Here is a 21,752-nt window from a genome sequence, read left to right as displayed (position 1 = left end):
CTTGAATAAGTTTGTCTTTTGTACCTTGTTCCAATCCTTAGTTCCTAAATTAATTCAGTCCTCAAAAATGTAAATTTCTTGAGAACAGATTACTTTGCCTGTTTTATTCACTGCTGTATCCCTGGCCCCTAATACAATATTTGCCACATAATAGGCATTCAATAAATATTTATTGAATAAATAGCATAAGTTGTTCCTATAATTAATGATAACCTTTTCTAATATAGGTTTAGTTTGGCATCTTATAATTTTAGGTAATAAAGTACCAAATAATAGGTTGGTAACCTCACACATAAAAATGCTAAGGAGAGCAGGAGAATTGTCACTTTCCCTGATCTATTTCTGTTATTTGCATTTTTAAAAAATCAAGACCAGGACCTATTTTCTCCATGTCACTTCAGCAGCAAAGTTGCCATGGCAACACTTTGTATATAACCTGCATCTCCCATTTTAAGAATCATACATCTTCTGGTGAACTCAAGAAGATGAAAGAAATTCAGAATATTTAGAAGTTTAGAATAACTGCAAGCAAGCTTCTGAAGTTGGTATTTTGGAGATCAACCATAATCCACAAAATATATCTTAGCATCTCTGCTAGATATATAAATGGATGAAATAGATTCTTATATAATTTTTTATTTCCGGGCAGCCCCGGTGGCGCAGCGGTTTAGCACTGCCTGCAGCCCAGGGCGTGATCCTGGAGACCCTGGATCGAGTCCCACATCAGGCTCTCTGCATGGGGCCTGCTTCTCTCTCTGCCTGTGTCTCTGCCTCTCTCTGTGTGTGTGTCTCTATGAATAAATAAATAAAAATCTTAAAATTTTTTTATTTCCAATAAAGTTTATCTCCTTTTGGGATCTTAAATAGGCTTCATCCCACAGACCTTCTATAAGACAATATTTTAGAACATCTCATCTGGTAGATATGTAAAATGGGAGGATATTTGAAATCAGGACTAAACCAGAAAACTGGACATTCAATATTTACAACTACCTTGCACGCTGGATCAGCCTGTAAGCAATGTACTTGCGGAATAGGTATCCCAGCCGAACTCTGTCCGTATGCAATGTCTCAATTATGAGATTCGCAGCTGTTGTGTGTAGCTGTGAAGGGAGTCCAAAAGATTTTGTGGCCTGATTTAAGAGTGTCAGGTTCTTTCTCTGAGCCTCCACATCAACAAAATATCTCTGCTCTTTGAACTCTTGGGAAGAGGAAGGGGGCACCATCATCTTGTGTTTCTTGGTAACTGAATCTGAAGTCAATATCCAGGACTTATCTATAGGGGGGAACTGGGTTTTCTGGTCCCATTTAGAAGATATCTGTGATGTTTTAGGTAGTTTAGTTGTAAGAGGCTTCATGAGACTGGGAAGGGCTCTCCCACCAATGTAGGGGATTTGTGATACTGCTGTCCTGTAATTGGTAAGATAGGACTGAAACGTTTCCTTAGAGACAGAAGAGGACATATCTTTCTGGGGCTTTCCACGATTTAGGGAGGTCCATAGTGCTGGAGGATGCCCAGGGATGGGAGGGATCCACAGTGGGGAAGCTTGATGCTGCTCAAGGGTGGAAGGGACTCGTAGATAGGGAGATTGTTCACAGGTGGCAGGGGGCTGGAATGCCTGGGGCTCCTCAAAGTGTGTTAAGGGTCTAGGTTCCAGAAACTCCTCAAGGGTGGAAGAGGGCCCAGGAACAAAGGGCTTCCTAGGAGAAAGAGGAGCCAAGAGACTGGGCATCTGTGCAGAGGAGAGTGGGGTTCCAGATAGAAGGGGCTCCCTGAGGGCAAAAGGGGACTCTGATATCATAGGTAGCTGAGGACTCCAAGAGGTAAAGAACTTCCTAGGACTAAGAAGGGTCTCTAGTGTAAGGGGCTGCCCTGAAGTCGGAAGGTCCTCACCTGTGGGAAGCTTCCCAGGAGGCAGAGGGACTTTTGGTGGTACAGATTGAACAGAGGTGGATTGACCTTCAGAAACCAGGGACTGTTTAGAGGAAGGAAAAGTCTGTGGTGCCAGAAGCTTCCCAGGGTCAGGAGGAATTCTCATTCCTAGCAATTTCCCAGGGGCTTGGGAAAGAGGAGACCTTGATATCTGCAAAGGAGTAGAAAAGACTTCAAATACAGAGGACTTCTCAGAAATAGGAGCAGATGCTGGGGATTGCCTGGGGCTTGATATAATGGATTTCCCAGGGAGGACAGAAGCCTTTAATCTCTGAGATGATCTAGGACTGGAAGGAGCCAATGTGGGGAACTGCTTGGAAATGTGAGAAGCACCTGGTATAATGGATTTATCAGTAACAGGAATGATCCCAACTTTCAAGGTATGTTCTAAAGGAGGATGGGCCCCAAGTGGTGAGGGCTGTTCACTTGATTGTTGGACTTCCTCAGACATGAGAGTAATACCCATGGGATGGGATTGTCCTGGGATGAAGGGGGCTCCCAAAGGTTGGACTTGTTCAAGGGGAGATTCTAAGGCATGGAATTTATCTGAGGTGAGAGGGACCCCAAATTTCCAGAAGTATTCTGGAGAGACGGAAATCCCTAATGCTTCAGCCTGTTCCAAAGAGAGAGGGGCACATAAACCCTGGATCTGTTCAGGTGTAAAAGTGACAGGTGACACCAAGACATTTTCAGGACTAAGAGGGACTCTAAAATTCCAACCCTGTGCTACAGTGAGAGGTGGCCCCCATGTCTGAACGTTCTCAGGGGTGACTCTGATACCTAAGCTGTGGCATTTCTCAGGGGTGAGAGTGACCACCAATGCTTTGAACTGCTCAGGGGTAAGAGTAATGCCCTGTGCCTGGACCTGCTGAGGGGTAAGAGTGATGCCCAGTGCCTGAGCCTGCTGAGGGCTGAGAATGATGCCCAGTGCCTGATCCTGTTCAGGGGTGAAAGTGATCCTCCCTGCCTGGGCCTGCTCAGGGGTGTGAGTGATCCCCCATTCCTGTGCCTGCTCAGGGGTGAGAGTGATCCCCTGTGCCTGGGCCTGCTCAGGCGTGAGAGTGACCCCCAGTGTTTGGGCCTGCTGAGGGGTGTGAGTTCTCCCCCCTGCCTGGGCCTGCTGAGGAGTGAGAGTGATCCCCAGTGTTTGGGCCTGCTGAGGGGTGAGAGTGATCCTCCTTGCCTGGATCTGCTCAGGGGTGAGAGTGATCCCCCCTGCCTGGGCCTGTTGAGGAGAGAGAGTGATCCCCGGTGCCTGGGCCTGCTGAGGGGTGAGAATGATGCCCTGTTCCTGTGCCTGCTGAGGGGTGAGAGTGATCCCCAGTGCCTGGGCCGGCTCAGGAGTGAGAGTGACCCCCAGTGTTTGGGCCTGCTCAGGGGTGAGAGTGATCCTCCCTGCCTGGGCCTGCTGAGGGGTGAGAGTGATCCCCCGTGCCTGTGCCTGCTCAGGGGTGAGAGTGATCCCCAGTGCTTGGGCCTGCTGAGGGGTGAGAGTGATGCCCAGTGCCTGGGCCTGCTCAGGAGTGAGAGTGACCCCCAGTGTTTGGGCCTCCTCAGGGGTGAAAGTGATCCTCCCTGCCTGGGCCTGCTCAGGGGTGTGAGTGATCCCCCATTCCTGTGCCTGCTCAGGGGTGAGAGTGATCCCCTGTGCCTGGGCCTGCTCAGGCGTGAGAGTGACCCCCAGTGTTTGGGCCTGCTGAGGGGTGTGAGTTCTCCCCCCTGCCTGGGCCTGCTGAGGAGTGAGAGTGATCCCCAGTGTTTGGGCCTGCTGAGGGGTGAGAGTGATCCTCCTTGCCTGGATCTGCTCAGGGGTGAGAGTGATCCCCCTTGCCTGGGCCTGTTGAGGAGAGAGAGTGATCCCCGGTGCCTGGGCCTGCTGAGGGGTGAGAATGATGCCCTGTTCCTGTGCCTGCTGAGGGGTGAGAGTGATCCCCAGTGCTTGGGCCTGCTGAGGAGTGAGACTGATCCCCAGTGTTTGGGCCTGCTCAGGGGTGAGAGTGATCCTCCTTGCCTGGATCTGCTCAGGGGTGAGAGTGATCCCCCCTGGCTGGGCCTGTTGAGGAGTGACAGTGATCCCCGGTGCCTGGGCCTGCTGAGGGGTGAGAATGATGCCCTGTTCCTGTGCCTGCTGAGGGGTGAGAGTGATCCCCAGTGCTTGGGCCTGCTCAGGGGTGAGAGTGATTCCCCGTTCCTGTGCCTGCTGAGGGGTGGGAGTGATCCCCAGTGTTTGGACCTGCTGACGGGTGAGAGTGATCCCCAGTGTTTGGGCTTGCTGAGGGGTGAGAGTGATCCCCTGTTCCTGTGCCTGCTGAGGGGTGAGAGTGATCCCCAGTGCTTGGGCCTGCTCAGGGGTGAGAGTGATTCCCCGTTCCTGTGCCTGCTGAGGGGTGGGAGTGATCCCCAGTGTTTGGACCTGCTGACGGGTGAGAGTGATCCCCAGTGTTTGGGCTTGCTGAGGGGTGAGAGTGATCCCCCGTTCTTGTGCCTGCTGAGGGGTGAGAGTGATCCCCAGTGCTTGGGCCTGCTCAGGGGTGAGAGTGATTCCCCGTTCCTGTGCCTGCTGAGGGGTGGGAGTGATCCCCAGTGTTTGGACCTGCTGACGGGTGAGAGTGATCCCCAGTGTTTGGGCTTGCTGAGGGGTGAGAGTGATCCCCCGTTCCTGTGCCTGCTGAGGGGTGAGAGTGATCCCCAGTTCTTGGGCCTGCTGAGGGGTGAGAGTGATCCCCCGTTCCTGTGCCTGCTGAGGGGTGAGAGTGATCCCCAGTGCCTGGGCCTGCTCGGGGGTGAGAGTGATCCCTGGTGCCTGGGCCTGTTCTGGGGCGACAGTGATTCCAAGTGCCTCCTCTGCCTTTTGAGAGGTAACAGTGATGCCCGGTGCCTGGGCCTGTTGAGGAGTTAGAGTGGGGAACCCTGTGGGAGAGTGTCCAGAAATGGGAAAGGCCTCTGGTGAAGGTAATTGTGTAGAGAGAGGAGTGGTTGGGATGGGATGCTTTCCATCAGCAGGAATGTGTAATGTCTTAAAACGCCCAAGGAACTCTTTTCTTTGGTGTGACTGGGATGTTACTCTCGGTATGCTCTTCCACTTGGGAAACAATGTCATTGAAGTTTGGCTGAACATCTTTTCTCGTTCTTCAGAGTTTTTCTCATTAATCTTCATCTGATCCTTTGGTTTTTTCTGCCACTGCCCTTCATGGTCCTGTGCATTTCTCCTTGGCTTCTGCTTCTCTTTCTTCCAATTAATTTCCAGCTCTTGATATCTCACTTCCTTCTGCTGTCCTTTCTCCTTCTCCAAGGGCACCACTGGTTTTTCCATTTTTTCATTCCATGCTTCCAGCTTCTGCTGTTTTGGCTGCTGATACTCTTCTTCCTCTTTTCTTTGCATTTGCTCCTCTTCTTGCTCAGTCCGCTTTTGCATCCTCTGTTTCTGCTGCTCCTTCCATATTTCCTCTTCCTGCCACTGTTTGTGCTTTTGTTGTCCTTGCTTTCCTACCTTCATCTGGAGCCATGACTCTTCCTCCTGGGGTTTTTTATTTATTACCTCATAGCTCTTCTTCCAGAAACTCTCTTCTTCTTTCAACTGGTGTTTGAGACGTTTACCAAGTATTTTTTCTTGACCTTCTTGCATATATTCCTCCTGCCTTTGTTTTTCCTTTTCTCTGTGGTCTCTCCCTACTGTTGAGGCTACTGGAGCATCTCTTTCCCCTTCTATTTCAGTCAAGATTGTTTGTATTAAATTGTCAGTTAGTGGGTCCATGCTCTTAGATGAGAATAAGGTGCTAATTTCAGGCTTTGCACTAATTGGCTTCTGAAAATACAATCCTGGCATAAATGAGACTTCCTTTTTTTGTTTCATACGTTTCTCTCCAACTTGTTCTACATTTTTTATATCTTTGTATTTTCTCAAGGTTTTTGTCACAGTTTCAGCCACATTTTGGAAATATTCCTCTATTTTTGCCTTTATGATTCCTAATTTTTCAACCTCTGCTCCTTTTAATAATAACTCCTCTTTTGGCACAATCTTTTTGTCCAAAGGCTTTCCTATGTTATCAATTTTCTCTTTTAGGAAAGCTATTATGGCATCTTGAAATTCTTCCAAGTTACTCTCTTCACTTTTGCCATCTGCACTTCCAAGAACTCTGGTAGATTCTGAAGTCTCCTCTGTTACCCTAGATTGTGACTTAACAAGTCTATGAGACTTGACTTTCTTCGTGAATACCAACATGTCCTCTTCAAGTTTTCCCTGTTTGCTTGTGATGGTTGCTGGAGGGTCTTGGTGCTTCTTTCCTTTTGTTTTCACTTTCTGAGGGGAATAACCAAGTTGAGTCAACCTGAATTGCTCTTCTTGGCTGCTCATCTCACTCATGCCTTCTTTGTCCCCTGACTCAGTGGTGGGTTCCTCTTTATTCTCTGAAGAAATCTGGCTCCTGTCCTGTGAATACTCAGGTTTGACCTTCCTGAGTTGTTCCCATAAACTACTTGTTCCCCCTTTGCCATGTTGGCTTTTTGTGTCAGTAGGATAATCAGCAAGGACGTGTTGACTTTTTGATTCAGTGGATGGCTTTGATTTGGCTTCAGAAAAGGATTTTATTTCTTTTCTCTTCTTTTCCAGTGCCTGTAGTTCTAAATGATGATCAAATTTGGTCTCTGAGGCTTTCTTTTTACTTTTATCATCACTCAGATTTGACCCAGAGGTCTCATGTGTATATGGGCCTTTAGTTTGCTTTTTCTTCTGTGATTGATGCTGGTCAGTCCCATCTTTCTGATGGATATCACCTTTCTTCAGTGATATCTTATCTTCAGAAGCCTCTTTTTGTTTTTTTTCAGGTAAAGGATATTGCTCTTCAGTTAAATCTGGAGTTATTTCAACTGGGGCTGTATATGAAATAGTTGAGTTCCACTTGATTCCCAAGCCCTTGGTCCCTTTTGTTTGGGCCTCATCTAGAATATTTTCAAATTCTTTAACCAAAATATCATCTGTACTGTCTTCTCTGTCAGCTTTGCTAATAGCAATGGATGATTGTGAAGAAAGCTCAGGTAACACATTCAAGGGTGATGTGGGCAATGCTGTACCTCCTCGGGGTTGTACAACACCTTTGGACCGAATAAGGTATTCATATTTTTCTTCTGCATCTCGCAGTTTCTGCTGAAGCATCTCGTTGTTTTCACTGAGCTCTCGCATTATCTTCAGGGAGAGCTCCTTTTCTTTTTCATTTGTCTCGTTTATGTACATACTGGCACTTTGGAGGTTAAAAACTTTTAGTTCATCAGTTAGTGTACTCAAAGCTTTAGATAGGTTTACTATTGTTGATGATATATATTTAATAGCATTGTTTTCCAATTTATTGAACATTGTAGTGTTTATGAGTTCCTGTAGCATATCTTGGATTTCTGAAACCTTTGTGTTTGTTGCAAATTCATCACTAATCATCTGATCTGGTCTTAAAGCATGAGCTGTTGCAGGTCGCTTTATAACTCTTTCTTTCCAAGATTTCCATAGAGTACCTCTAGATGCTAAAGGAAAAAAAACAAGAAAACATAAAATAATGAGATTGCATTTCTTCTTCTGTGTTGTGCTCTATCTATGCTATTGCCTAAGGAATTTAGTCTAAATCTATAGATAGCTATAGGATAAAGATTCGTCAGAAAGCTTTGGCTCCAATGGGGCATCTGACTGGCTCAGTCTATAGAGTATGTGACTCTTGGCCTTGGGATTGTGAGTTCAAGCCCCAAATTGGGTGTAGAAATTACTTAAAAATAAAATCTTTAAAAAGAAAAAACAAAAATTTTGTCTTCAAAAGGGTTCATCTTTTTAAAAAAATAGCACTATTTTTAAAAGAACACTTTTCCCATAATCACCTAGAACTCATGCTTCCAAAGTTTAGTCATTAGTCTTTTTTTTTTATTAGCCTTTATTTATAATCTCAATTTACCTTCAGTTACTAATTTGGGATTAGATATAATGAAACTTTCCTTTGGCTCTGATTATGCTTGGTACTTTCTATTTTCTTCCTTGGGTTTCTGTCTTTCTTTTCTCATTTTTTCAATCACACTTAATCTTAGTTCTTTAGAAGAGTCAAAAAACAAAACAAAACAAAACAAAAAAAACAAAACCCAGACAAAAGTCAAACATTTGAAAGGATTTCCAGAAAGCCTGAATGAGAAACTCAGCAAATTCACCCCCCCACCAAAAGCAATGATAAAACTTGACAAAGCTACCAAAACCAACCATTTTAGGACTTTGGAAATTGGCCAAAGGCATATAACATTTTGGTAAACATTTATTCAAGAAAAATGATTAAATTTCAGTAAGAATAGTGGAAGTCTGTGATGTTTTAGCCTGGAGTTTCTTCTGTCTCTAACTCCCCCACCAGAGGCCTGGTAGTTCTAAAGTGAGGCAGGCTGTGGAGATTGACAGCTTTACTGCCTAAGGGAGCTGATTTGATCTGGAACAAAGCAAGGAAAAAAACCATGCTTAGGGGCATTGTCTAAAACATTACTTCCTTAACCCATACACAAATCCATTAGCAAAGAATAGAAGCCTTACTGAATCAATCTGGATCAATTATTGATCACTAAGCTGTGCTGACCCAAAGTTGACCTTAGGAATTCAGAGATTAAAATTTTAAAAATGAAAAAAGAAAAAAGAATAGCTGAGCAGAGATATCAGTGGCTGCACAGCTGGGGAGACAGACTCCACTGAATTAGTCCAGGCAAGTCACTAAAAAGCAAACCAAAAAAGGAACAAAAAGAAACCCTGGAGGTTATAGGGAAAATGTCCAGGTTTTTTTCTTTTTTTTAGGGGAGGGGCAAAAGGAGAGGAAGAGAGAATCTCAAGCAGGTTCCCTGCCCAGTGCAGAGCCTGACATGGGGCTTGATCTCACAACCCTGAGATCATGACCAGAGCTGAAATCAAGAGTCAGGTGCTTAATTGACTGAGCCACCCAGGTGCCCCTAAAATGTCCAGTTTTTAACATAAAAGTAACATGCAGAGAAACAGAAAAGTATGACCTATACACAGGGCATTAAAGCAGTCAATAGAAATTGCCTCAGGGATTGGGAGGGGAGCAAATGTTGGACTTACCAGAAAAAAGACTTTGAAAGAAGAATTATAACTATGTTCAAAGAATTAAGGGAAGTCATATTTTAAAATAAAGGAAAAATATTATAGCATTTATCATCAAATAGAGCATATCACTAAAGAGATGCAAATTAGAAAAACCAAGTGGAAAATTTAGACTTGCAAAGTACAATAACTGAAATAAAAAATTTACCAAAAGAGCCCAACAGATTTGAAGTGACAGAAGAAAATAACCAGCAAATTTGGCACTAGATTAGTAGAAACTGTCTAATCTGAAGAACAAGGAAGAAAAAGAATAAAGCAAAATGAACAAAGCCTCAGAGACTTGAGGGACACTATCAAACATACCATTGTACAAGTGATAGAACTCCCAGAAGAAGAGGAGAAAGAGGGGGACATTAAAAGTATTGAGGGGCACCTGGGTGGCTTAGTGGGGCACCTGGGTGGCTAGAGGATGAGCATCTGCTTTCAGCTCAGGGCATGATCCTGGAGTCCTGGGATCGAGTCCCACATTGGGCTCCCCAAAGGGAGCCTGCTTCTCCCTCTGCCTGTGTCTCTGCCTCTCCCTGTATCTCTCATGAATAAATAAATACAATCTTTTAAAAAATAAAATAAAATAAAAGTATTGAGGGGGCAACCCCAGTGCCCAGCGGTTTAGCGCCACCTTCAGCCCAGGGTGTGATCCTGGAGACCTGGGATCAAGTCCCATGTCAGGCTCCCTGCACGGAGCCTGCTTCTCCCACTGCCCCTCTCTCTCTCTCTCTCTCTCTCTCTCTCTCTCTCTCTGTCATGAATAAATAAATAAAATCTTTTTTAAAAAGTATTGAGGAAATAATAATGGCCAAATCATCTCAAATTTGATGAAAAACATTAATCTGCACATTCAAGAAGCTCATCAAACTCCAAGATAAACATAAAAAGATCCATACCTAGATATATCTGGTCAAATTATTGAAAGCCACACAAAGAATCTTTAAAACAAAAAGAGAAAGATGACTGATCACAATCAAAGGAAACTCAAATCAAAGTACAGGGGAGCCATAGCTAATCTAACAGCTTACTACTTAGTAGAAATAATAGAGGCCAGAAGACAGTGAGATGACAAATTCAAGGTGCTCAAAGAATAATATTGCTAACCAAGAATTCTTTATCCAGGAAAACTACTCTTCAAAAAACAAAGGCAAGACATCCATTCCCTGAAATAACACTCTTCCCAAAGTAGCATGCACATGAGACTCTCATAACTATCCTCATTACATGTATCTTTGAACACTTCTCTGTAATTGCATTACAGAATTTCTATTACATCCATTCCGTGAAATAATTCTTCTCAAAGTAGTATGCACATACAGCTCATATAACCATCCTTATTATACTGGTGTTTTTAACCAGTTCTCTACAGTGAGAGTATTCACTGAAATAACACTCCTCTCAAAGTAGCTTGCAGTGAACACTCATATATCCATAGTAAATGTGTTTTCAACACTTCTCTTAAGTGCATTACAGAATGTCTATCACATCCATTCCCTGAAATAACTCTTTTCAAAGTACCATGTATGTACAATTATTTTTTAAATGAAAGTATAAGACATACTGATGACAACTAAGGATATGAAAAGATGCTCAGTGTCATCTGTCATTAGAGAATTGTAAACAGTGAAGCTACCCTGGGAAGCTGTAGAGAGGTTTCTCAAAAAGTCAAAATAGAACTACCCTATGACCCAGCAATTACACTATTAGGTATTTACCCAAGGGATACAAAAATAGTGATTCAAAGGGGCACATGTACCATAATGTTTATCACAGTATTATCAACAATTGCCAAATTATGAAAAGAGCCCAAATATCCATCAACTGATAAATGGACAAAGAAGATGTGGTATAAACACACACACACCACATTTATATACATATATATGTGTGTATATATACACATACACAAATACATACAATGGAATAATATTACTTAGCCATCAAAAAGAATGAAATTTTGTCATTTGCAACAACATAGATGTCTCTAGAGTATATTATGCTAAGCAAAATAAGTCAGAGAAAGACAAATACCATATGATTTCACCCATATGCGGAATTTAGGAAACAAAAGAGATGAACATAAGGGAAAGAAGAAAAGAAAGAGAGGCAAACTATAGAGAACAAAAGAATTGCTGGAGGGAGGTGGGCAGGGGATGGGCTAACTGGGTAATGGGGATTAAGGAGAGAACTTGTGATGAGCACTTTAAGTGATGTAAGTGATGAATCATTAAATTCTACTTCTGAAACCAATATTATACTGTATGTTAACCAAGTAGAATTTAATTTAAAATTTGAAACAAAAAGAGAATTGCCAATCACAACAATGAGATACTGTTACACATCTATGAAAATGGCTAGAATAAAAAAAAAAAACTGACAATGCCAAATACTAACAAGGACATGGAGCAATGAAAAATGGTACAGCCACTTGGGAATACAGTTTGGCAATTTCTTACAAAGTTACTTATGAAGTAATATAGTCTTATCAAATGATCTAGCAATCATGCTCCTAGGTATTTATCTAATTATTTTGAAAACTTATGTCCATGGGACTGTTTATATATAGCAGCTTTTTTTAAAGATTTTTATTTTATTTGTTCATGAGAGACACATAGAGAGGGGCAGAGACATAGACAGAGGGAAAAACAGGCTCCTCACAGGAAGCCCATTGTGGGACTCAATCCCCGGACCAGGGATCATGCCCTGAGCCGAAGGCAGACACTAAACTACTGAGCCACCCCAGCATCCCTATATATAGCAGCTTTATTCTTAATCACCAAAATCTGGAATCAATCAATTGTCCTTCAGTAGGTAGATAAACAAACTGGTGAATCTATATAATGGAATATTATTCAGCAGGAAAAAAGCTACTAAGCCACAATAAAAGATAGGGAGGAAACATAAATATGTATTGCTAAGTGATAGAGGCCTTTGTGAAAAAACTACATACTGCATGATTCCAACTATATGACATTCTTGAAATGTCAAAACTATGGAGACATTAAAAAATCGATGGTTATTTGGGGCTTGGGGAGAGAGAGGAAGGATAAATAGGTGAAACAGGATTCTTAGGGTGGAGAAATTATTCCATTTGATATTGTAATGGTGGATATATGACACTATATATTTGCCAAACCCCATAGAACTCTATAGCACAAAGAGTGAAACTTAATGTATGCAAATTTAAAAAAAATATTTAGGAGGTCAGGGGATCCTAGGAAGGAATGAAGACTGTGATTAACAGTCTAACTGTATAAAAAGATGTATGGTACAATCCCACTTAAAGGAATATAGGTGGTGTTGACCTAAGTAATTGGAAATGGAGTCTGTAAGACTGAAGGCAAAGGGAACTGCATGTAGGTACTGTACTCTAGTTGATGTTATTCTTCACTAGGATATGGGTTAATAATTCTGATACTGCTATGTATGTATACTGGAATTGAACAATTAAGTAAAGCAGATGGTAGGAGCAAGTTTCTCATTGAGTTGTAATTTATAGATAAGAGGAAGAAGATAGAATGATCCATGTGTGATAATGAATTAGAGAAATCAGCATGAACTTGTATAAAGTAGTTAGATTTATATTTATAGATGTGTGCGTGCACATGGGTTCTACACACACACACATTTTTTTTTTCCTCTGTCAGATGAAAGGATTGAATAGAAATGACACCCCAGCAGCAATGAGCACTCCTAACAATGAGACTTTGCTTTTCAATACTATTCTCCAATAAAAGAGACCAGAAATCCTTGGAGAAATGGCAGATTCTAGGACTGGGGCAGGACATATTTGAGAGAACCTGAAGCATCTTGTAGTGCCAGAAAATAGGGAAGGGCTAAAAAAAATTAAAAAGAAAAAACCACATTGATGACTTTATGTTAAAGGGGCACAGGAACCAAATGAAAGAGGTCCCAATGGCCAAAGGTAGAACTTGAGCAACAGAATAAAGGAGTATTAGATTATAACTCAAAGTATAAAATAAATATCTGTGAGTTCACTTTGATATAAATAATTATTTTTTAAAGATTTTACTTATTTATTCATGAGAGACACAGAGAGAGAGAGAGTCAGAGACACAGGCAGAGGGAGATGCAGGCCCCATGCAGGGAGCCTGATGTGGGACTTGATCCTAGGACTCCAGGATCACGCCCTGGGCTAAAGGCAGGTGCCAAACCGCTGAGCCACCCAGGGATCCCTGATATAAATAATTAAGTAAATTAATAAATGAGGAAGAAGAGATAAACTCTAGTACATAAGAACTTCAAATAATTTATGTAGCTATTCATCCTTTTTTTTTTTTTTTTTAAATATTTTATTTATTTATTCATGAGAGACACAGAGAAAGAGAGAGAGGCAGAGACACAGGCAGAGGGAGAAGCAGGCTCCATGCAGGGAACCCGATGTGGGACTCGATCCCGGGTCTCCAGGATCACGCCCTGGGCTGAAGGCAGACGCTCAACCGCTGAGCCACCCAGGCGTCCCGTAGCTATTCATCCTAAAAGAAAGGGAGCATAACTCCCCATTCCTTAAGTGTGGGTTGCACATATAGACTTACTTTTAAAAAGCACAGCATGGAACATGAGGTAAAAGAGTAACTTTACAGTGGAGAAACCTGACAAGCACTACTTTAGCCATGTGATAAAGATCAACATTAAATCATAAATCATTTGATAATATATGCTCTTGAAATTATATGATGATAATGGTACTTTACCTCTGTGATTTTTCTCCCCAGAACCCATAACCCCAGGGTAAACATGAGAAAAAACATCAGACAAATTCCAATAGGGAAGCATTTTATACTATATCTGACTGGTACTCCTCAAGCCTGTCAGGAACATCAAGTGGAAGGAAAAGTCTGAGAAACTGTCACAGCCAAGAAAGCCTAAGGAGACATGACAACAATGTAATCAGGTACCTTGGATGGGATCCTGAAATGAAAAAAGGATATTTAGGTAAAAATAAAGAATGATAGGGGTGCCTGAGTGTCTCAGTTGGTTAAGCATCTGCCTTTGGCTCAGGTCATGATCACAGGCTTCTTAGATAGAGCCCTGCACTGGGCTCCTTGCTCAGCAGAGAGTCTACTTCTCCCTCAGCCCTCTTCCCCTGGCTATGCTCTCTTCCTCTCTCTCTGTCAAATAAGTAAATAAAATCTTTAAAAGGCAACAACAGCAAAAACCCCACAAAAAACCCTAAGGAATTATTAATTAAATCTATAAATTATGGACTTTACTTAATAATGGGTCAATACTGGTTTGTTAATTGTAACAAATGTAATATATTAATAACAGGGGAAACTATGGAAAAATATATAGAATTCTCTGTATTATTTTTCTCAATTTTCTTCTAAGACTGCCTTAAAAAATGAAAATGCAATGAAAACATTCCCAGAAAAGCAAAGATGGAAATAATTTGCTTCTTAGAGACCTGTCTTACAAGAAATATAAAGAAGTCCTTCTGGCTGAGAGGAAATGATACTAGAGGATAGCTCAAATTCTCACAAAAAATATAGAACAACAATTTATGTAGGTAAATATAAAAGAAAGTAAAAATATTTTTCCTCTCTTAACTGATTAAAAAGTCACATAAAATAATAATTATGAAACTATATTGTTGAGCTTATGGTACCAAAAAAAATGTAATATATATGACAAAAGAAGGAAAGAGAATGGAGCTATTGAAGCAAAAATTCTATATTTTGCTGGTTAATTAGTACTAATCTTAAGCAGATTGTGATAATTTTTGATGTATACTGTGATCCCTTAGAGCAGCTACTAAGGAAATCACTCCAAAAATACAGGGAAAAAATGGAATTGAAATGGTACACTAGAAAATATTTGTTTAGCCACCTGGTGGCTCAGTGGTTAAGTACCTACCTTTGGCTTAGGTTGTGATCTCAGGGTCCTGGGATCAAATCCTGCATCAGGCTTCTCCCTCTGCCTATGTATCTGCCTCTGTGTGTCTCTCATATATAAATAAAAATAAAAATCTTGGGCAGCTGAGGTGGCTCAGCGGTTTACTGCCACCTTCAGCCCAGGGCGTGATCCTGGAGATCCAGGATCAAGTCCCACATCAGGCTCCCTACATGGAGCCTGCTTCTCCCTCTGCCTGTGTCTCTGCCTCTCTCTCTCTCTCTGTGTGCCTTTCATGAATAAAAAAATAAAATCTTGGAAAAATAAATAAAATAAAATAAAATAAAAATCTTTTTAAAAAAGATGTTAAAATGTTTTTTAAAAAGTTGTTTAACACAGAAGGTAGTAAAAGAACAGGGGAACAAAAAAGATGAAACATGAAAAACAGTAACATGGCATGTATAAATCCAACATACCAATAATTACATTAAATATGAATGAATTAAACATTCCAATCATAAATCAAAGATTACCAATTTTATGTGTGTGTTTTCTGTATGTATGTATAGATAGATGATAGATAGATAGATAGATAGATAGATAGATAGATAGATAGATAGATGATAGATAGATAGATAAAAGCTGACAAGATCCAACTATAAGCAACACATTTTGGATCCAACCTAGTAAACAGTAACCACAGGGGAGCTGGAGAGAATATGCTAATGTACTAACACCAAGCAAAATAGACTTCAGGGTAAAAAATGGTTCTAGGCACAGAAATGGACCCTCAAGTCTATGGTCAACTCATCTTCAACAAAGCAGGAACCACAATGAGATATCATTTACACCAGTGAGAATGGCCAAAATTAACAAGACAGGAAACAACAAATGTTGGAGAGGATGTGGAGAAGGAGGAACCCTCTTACACTATTGGTGGGAATGCAAGCTGGTGCAGCCACTCTGGAAAACAGTGTGGGAGTTCATCAAGAAGTTGAAAATAGAGCTACCCTTCAACCCAGCAAGCGCTGGGTTGAAGCACTACTGGCTATTTACCCCAAAGATACAAATGTAGTGATCTGAAGGGGTACCTGCACCCCAATGTTCATAGCAGCAATGTCCACAGTAGCCAAACTGTGGAAGGAACCATGATGTCCTTCAACAGATGAATGGATAAAGAAGATGTGGTGTATATACACAATGGAATATTACTCAGCCATCAGAAAGCATGACTACCTACCATTTACATTGACATGGATGGAACTAGAGGTTATTATGCTGAGTGAAATAAGTCAGTTGGAGAAAGACAATTATCATATTGTTTCACTCATGTGGAATATAAGAAATAATGAAAGGGACCATAGGGAAGTGGGGGAAACTGAGTGGGGAAAAATGAGAGAGGAAGACAAACCATGAAAGATTCCTAACTTTGGGAAACAAACAAAGGGTTGCAGAAGGGGAGGTGAATGGGGGGATAGGGTAACTGGGTGACAGGCATGAAGGAAGGCACATGATTATATGAACACTGGGTGTTATACTATAAGTTGGCAAACTGAATTTAAATAAAATGTTTGAAAAATGGTTCTAGAGACAATGAGGGACATTTTATAATAAGCAGCTCAGTTCATCAAGAAGCTATCACAATTATAAACATATATGCACCTAATAACAGAGCCTTAAAATACAGAATTAAAGGGAGAAATAAACTCAATAGTTGGAAAGTTCAACATCCCACTGTCAGTAATAGATAGAACAACTAGATAGAAAATCAGTAAGGATATATATGGAAAACTAAAACAAGAAAATAAATCAACTACATATTTATATAATTTATATATAATTTATAACTATATAATGTTCCATGTGTGCTTGAAAAGAATCTATATTTGGTTGTTGTGGTTTTTTTTAAGATTTTATTTATTTGACAGCTTGAGAAAGAATGAGCAATAGTGCACACACAAACACAAGCAGGGGGATCAGCAGGCAGAGGAAGAGGGAGAAGCAGGTTCTCTGCTGAACAGGGAGCCCATTACGGGGCTCAATCTCAGGATCCTAGGATCATGACACAAGCCAAAGGTAGATGCTTAACAGACTGAGCCACCCAGGCTCAGTGAAACGTGAAAAATCATGTTTCTGATAAAAGATTTGTATCTAGAATACATAAAGGACTCTTAAAATTCAGTAATTAAAATGAATATTTGAATAATCATTTTATCAAAATAAATATAAGAATGGCTAATAAGCACCTGAAAAAATGCACATCATTAATCTTCAGGAAAATACCATTTAAAACCACAGTGGGATAGCACTTCACACCTCTTAGAAAGGTTACTTTTTGAAAAAGATTATAACAAGTGTCACTGAGGATGTGGAGAAACTGGAACCTTAATACATTGTTGAAGGGAATGTAAAATGGCGCTGTTACTTGGGCAATAAGTTAACAATTTCTTTAAAAGTTAAGCATAAATTTACCAGCAAATGATAAATGACCCAGAAATTCTACTCCTTGGGTAGAAATTCTACTCTTCCCAAAAGAAATGAAAACATATGTCCTACAGACTTATACACTTGTGTTCATGGCAGCATTATTCATAAAAGTCAAACGTAGAAACATTCCAAATGTCCATGAACTGATGAGTAGGTAAACAAAATGTGGTATACACAAACAGTGATATACAACTGGTAATAGAAAGGAAGAAACTGCTAATACATCCTATAATATGGCCAAATCTCAAAAACATTATGTTAAATAAAGAAGTCAGATATTAAAAATTGCATATAATATGATTTGATCTTATGGAACATGCAGAAAAGGCAAACCTATTGAAAGAGAAAATAGATTAGTGCATGTCTGGGCCTGGGGTGGGAATGAGGATTGACTGCAAATGGGCTTGAGGGATCTTTTTGAGATGAAGGAAATGTTTTAAAATTGAATTGTGGTAAAAAAAAAAATTGAATTGTGATGGTTACACAGCTCTAAATTTACTAAAAGTCACTGAATTGTACACTTAGCATATATGAATTTTATGGTATGTAAATTGTAAGTTAATAAAGATGTTTTTTAGGAGAAGTCAAATCTGTTTCCAATGTCTTAAAGCACCCTTACTTGTTCTTTTCTTTTGTCTCTTCCTTTCTTCAAACAAAGATACACTAATTCTACTCAATATCTTGACATTGCTCTCAATAGCTTTGAACGTTTCTGGTAAAAACTCCATTTGTGCAATCCAGTGGTGGTGTTCCTCAATATCCATTGCAGTTATCTCAGACAAAATGAGATCTTGAAGAGAGTAAAAAAAATTACTTTTGTGCAGAAAAATAACTATAACCATGTAGGCTTATAATATTGGCTAATTTATACTGTAGTAAATGTAGGCATCACATTTAGTGCTATTCTGAGGCTTTTCTTTATGAAAAAATGAAAAAGGAAGAGATTTGGAATAGAAAGCTGAACAGTAAATCATTGAAATACTTTGGTATCTAAAATGTGAGCATGTATTTTAATATTGAGAAACTAAACCCCAATTAACTCCTTTCATAAGCTATTTAGTATTTTTAAACCCTCATTACATGAGATTTCTTGCAACTTAATGACATTCCTCTTTTTGTATTCTGAGCTTATTCATTCTTTCATTCAACCAATGTCTCCTTAGTCATGTATTATTCTAGATGCTGAGGATATAGCATGAATAAAGCAAATTTCCTGACTTCATACTGCTTGCATTCTAGTAAAAGGAGACAGACAAAAAAGTCAAAATAAAAACATTAGTTATATAGTATGTCAGATGTAACAAATGCTACAGAAAAAAATAAAGAATAAAAGAGTAATGGACAGTGCCAAGGAGTAGGGAATGCAGACAGTCAGAGAACACATCATTTCAAAGCAAGATATGAACACAGAGAATGAGCCACGTGGCTACTTGTGGACAATGTTCCAGGCAAAGGAATAGTAAGCATAAAGACACTGGGCAAGGGTATGCTGGCATGCTTCAAGAAAAGCAAGGAGCTCAGAATAGCTGGCACTAAATGAGCAAAGGCTATATTTTTCTTATTTTATTCTTACTGAAACAGTGGATAACTATTCTCTCAATAACCTCCTTAGTCGTCTTTAGTTTGATTTACCCTTTAAAATTTACTTATAGATCCTGTTCTTTAGCTTTTTCATTAACTTAGTGGTTTTCCTTTGAACCACCTTTGAAAACTTACTCCATTCTTCCAACCAGGCCAGGATATACACAAGAATCTTTTCTCTAATTTCAGCATTCTTAGCATAAGTAACTATTTTCTCCAGGAAATATATTCTCCGTTTCTTATGTTCTATAAGGGAGATTTTTTTTCCAGAGTGCACATTCTCATCAAGAGTATAGCGATTTATTATCCGCTGCACATTGAGCAGTATGTCATTCAGCTGAATATTAATGTCCTATAAAAGTAAGAACGAGGATATATTAATACTCAGTTTTTTTATATAATTGAACATCTGTTAATAAAAACTCTCAACAAAGTAGGTTTGGAGGGAACATAGTAAAGGCTATATATGAAAAATCCACAGCCAACATTATACTCAATAGTAAAAAACTGAGAGCTTTTCCTCTGAGATCAGAAATAAGACAGGGATCCCTGGGTGGCGCAGCGGTTTAGCGCCTGCCTTTGGCCCAGGGCGCGATCCTGGAGACCCGGAATCGAATCCCACGTCGGGCTCCCGGTGCATGGAGCCTGCTTCTCCCTCTGCCTGTGTCTCTGCCTCTCTCTCTCTCACTGTGTGCCTATCATAAATAAATAAAATTAAAAAAAAAAAAAGAAATAAGACAAAGATGTCCACTCTAACCACTTTTATTCAACATAGTACTGGCAGTGCTAGCCATAACAATCAGATAAGAAAAAGAAATGAGGTAAGTAAGAAATTAGACTGTCACTATTTACAGATAGCATATATAGAAAACCTTAAAGACTCCACCAAAAAAAAAAACAAAACTATTAGAAGCAATAAATGAATTGAGTAAAGTTGCAGGATACAAAATTAATACCCAGAAAATAGTAGCATTTCTATAGAATAATTATAATAAAGCAGAGAGATTAAGAAAACAGTCTCACAATTGCACCAAAAAAAAAAAAAAAACCTATGAATAAACTTAACCAAAGAGGTGAAAGACCTGTACTCTAAAAGCTTTAAAACATCCATGAAATAAACTGATGGCACAAATGGAAAGATATTCTATATTCATGTATTCATGTATTGGAAGAATTAATATTATTAAAATGTTCATACTACACAAGCAATCTATAGATTCAATTTAATCCACATCAAAATATGAATGGCATTTTTCACAGGACCAGAACAAATACTAAATTTTATATGCAACCACAAAAGACCCTACATACCCAAAACAATCTTAAGAAAGAAACAAAGCAGGGGGTAAATTTTATTTTATTTTATTTTATTTTATTTTATTTTATTTTATTTATTTACTTTTTATTGGAGTTCAATTTGCCAACATATAGCATAACACCCAGTGCTCATCCCACCAAGTGCCCCCCTCAATGCCTGTCACCCAGTCACCCCCACCCCCCGCCCACCTCCCTTTCCACCACCCCTTGTTCGTTTCCCAGTTAGGAGTCTCTCATGTTCTGTCTCCCTTTCTGATATTTCCCACTCGTTTTTTCTCCTTTCCCCTTTATTCCCCTCTCACTATTTTTTATATTCCCCAAATGAACGAGACCATATAATGTTTGTCCTTCTCTGATTGACTTATTTCACTCAGCATAATACCCTCCAGTTCCATCCACGTCAAAGCAAATGGTGGGTATTTGTCGTTTATAATGGCTGAGTAATATTCCATTGTATACATAAACCACATCTTCTTTATCCATTCATCTTTCCATGGACACCGAGGCTCCTTCCACAGTGTGGCTATTGTGGACATTGCTGCTAGAAACATCGGGGTGCAGGTGTCGCGGCGTTTCACGGCGTCTGTATCTTTGGGGTAAATCCCCAGCAGTGCGATTGCTGGGTCGTAGGGCAGATCTATTTTTAACTCTTTGAGAAACCTCCACACAGTTTTCCAGAGTGGCTGCACCAGTTCACATTCCCACCAACAGTGCAAGAGGGTTCCCCTTTGTCCACATCCTCTCCAACATTTGTTGTTGCCTGCCTTGTTAATTTTCAGGGGGTAAATTTTAGATTGTAAGTTATGCTATAAAGCTGGAGTAATCAAAATGGCATGGTGCTAGAACAAAAATATACACATGGGTCAATAGAACAGTACAGAGAGCCCAGAAATAAACCCACAAATATATGGTCAGTTATCTTTGACAAAGTGGAAAAGAATAGGCAACGAGAAAGACAGTCTCTACAACAAATGGTGTTAGGAAAACTGGACAGCTACATACAAAAGAATGATCCTAGACTACTTTCTTACACCATACACAAAAATAAACTCAAAGTGGATTAAAGACCTAAATGTGAGGCCTGAAACCATAAATATTTCAGAAGAGAGAACAAGCAATAATTTCTCTGACATTAGCTGTAGCAACATTTTTTCTAGATATATCTCCTGAAGCAAAGAAAAGAAATGCAAAAACTGAACTACTGGGACTACATCAAAATAAAGAACTTGTACTCTGTGAAGGAAACAATAAAAAAACCCTAAAAGACAACCTATTAAATGGGAGTAGGTATTTGCTTTGCAAATGACCTATGCAATAAAAGGTTAGTATCCAGATATATAAAGAATTTCTAAAACTCAACACCCAAAACCCAAATAATCCAATTAACATATGGGCAGAAGACATGAACAGACATTTCTCCAAAGAAGACATCCGGATGGCCAACAGCCATATGAAAAGATGCTCAACATC

General features: G+C 40.0%; 2 protein-coding genes across 16 annotated transcripts in view; one reads left to right on the top strand and one right to left on the bottom strand.

The window, feature by feature from the left end:
* Positions 1-21,752, top strand: part of LARP4 (La ribonucleoprotein 4) — a 220,491-nt gene that overhangs the window by 78,109 nt on the left and 120,630 nt on the right. The window lies entirely within an intron of this gene.
* Positions 1-21,752, bottom strand: part of FAM186A (family with sequence similarity 186 member A) — a 93,795-nt gene that overhangs the window by 25,515 nt on the left and 46,528 nt on the right. For 3 of the 12 annotated variants that reach the window (XR_003147504.3, XM_025477604.3, XM_025477605.3), the window contains exons 2-4: positions 19,101-19,317; positions 18,004-18,174; positions 994-7,444 (exon numbers count right to left, since the gene is read on the bottom strand). Coding sequence is in view for 9 of the 12 variants with exons in the window: in XM_025477604.3 (XP_025333389.3) it covers positions 994-7,444; positions 18,004-18,174; positions 19,101-19,317 (6,839 nt within the window). In the remaining 3 variants the exon portion in view is untranslated. Of the gene's footprint in view, positions 1-990; positions 7,445-18,003; positions 18,175-19,100; positions 19,318-21,752 lie in introns of all 12 variants that reach the window. The other 9 variants (XR_003147506.3, XR_003147507.3, XM_049102813.1 and 6 more) reach the window with 9 other exon arrangements.

The sequence above is a fragment of the Canis lupus genome, chromosome 27 (genome assembly GCF_003254725.2).
Source record: "Canis lupus dingo isolate Sandy chromosome 27, ASM325472v2, whole genome shotgun sequence".
NCBI classification, from domain to species: Eukaryota; Metazoa; Chordata; class Mammalia; order Carnivora; family Canidae; genus Canis; species Canis lupus.
The sequence above is the reverse complement of the archived record's forward strand: the minus strand, read 5'-3'. Positions and strand labels throughout refer to the sequence as shown.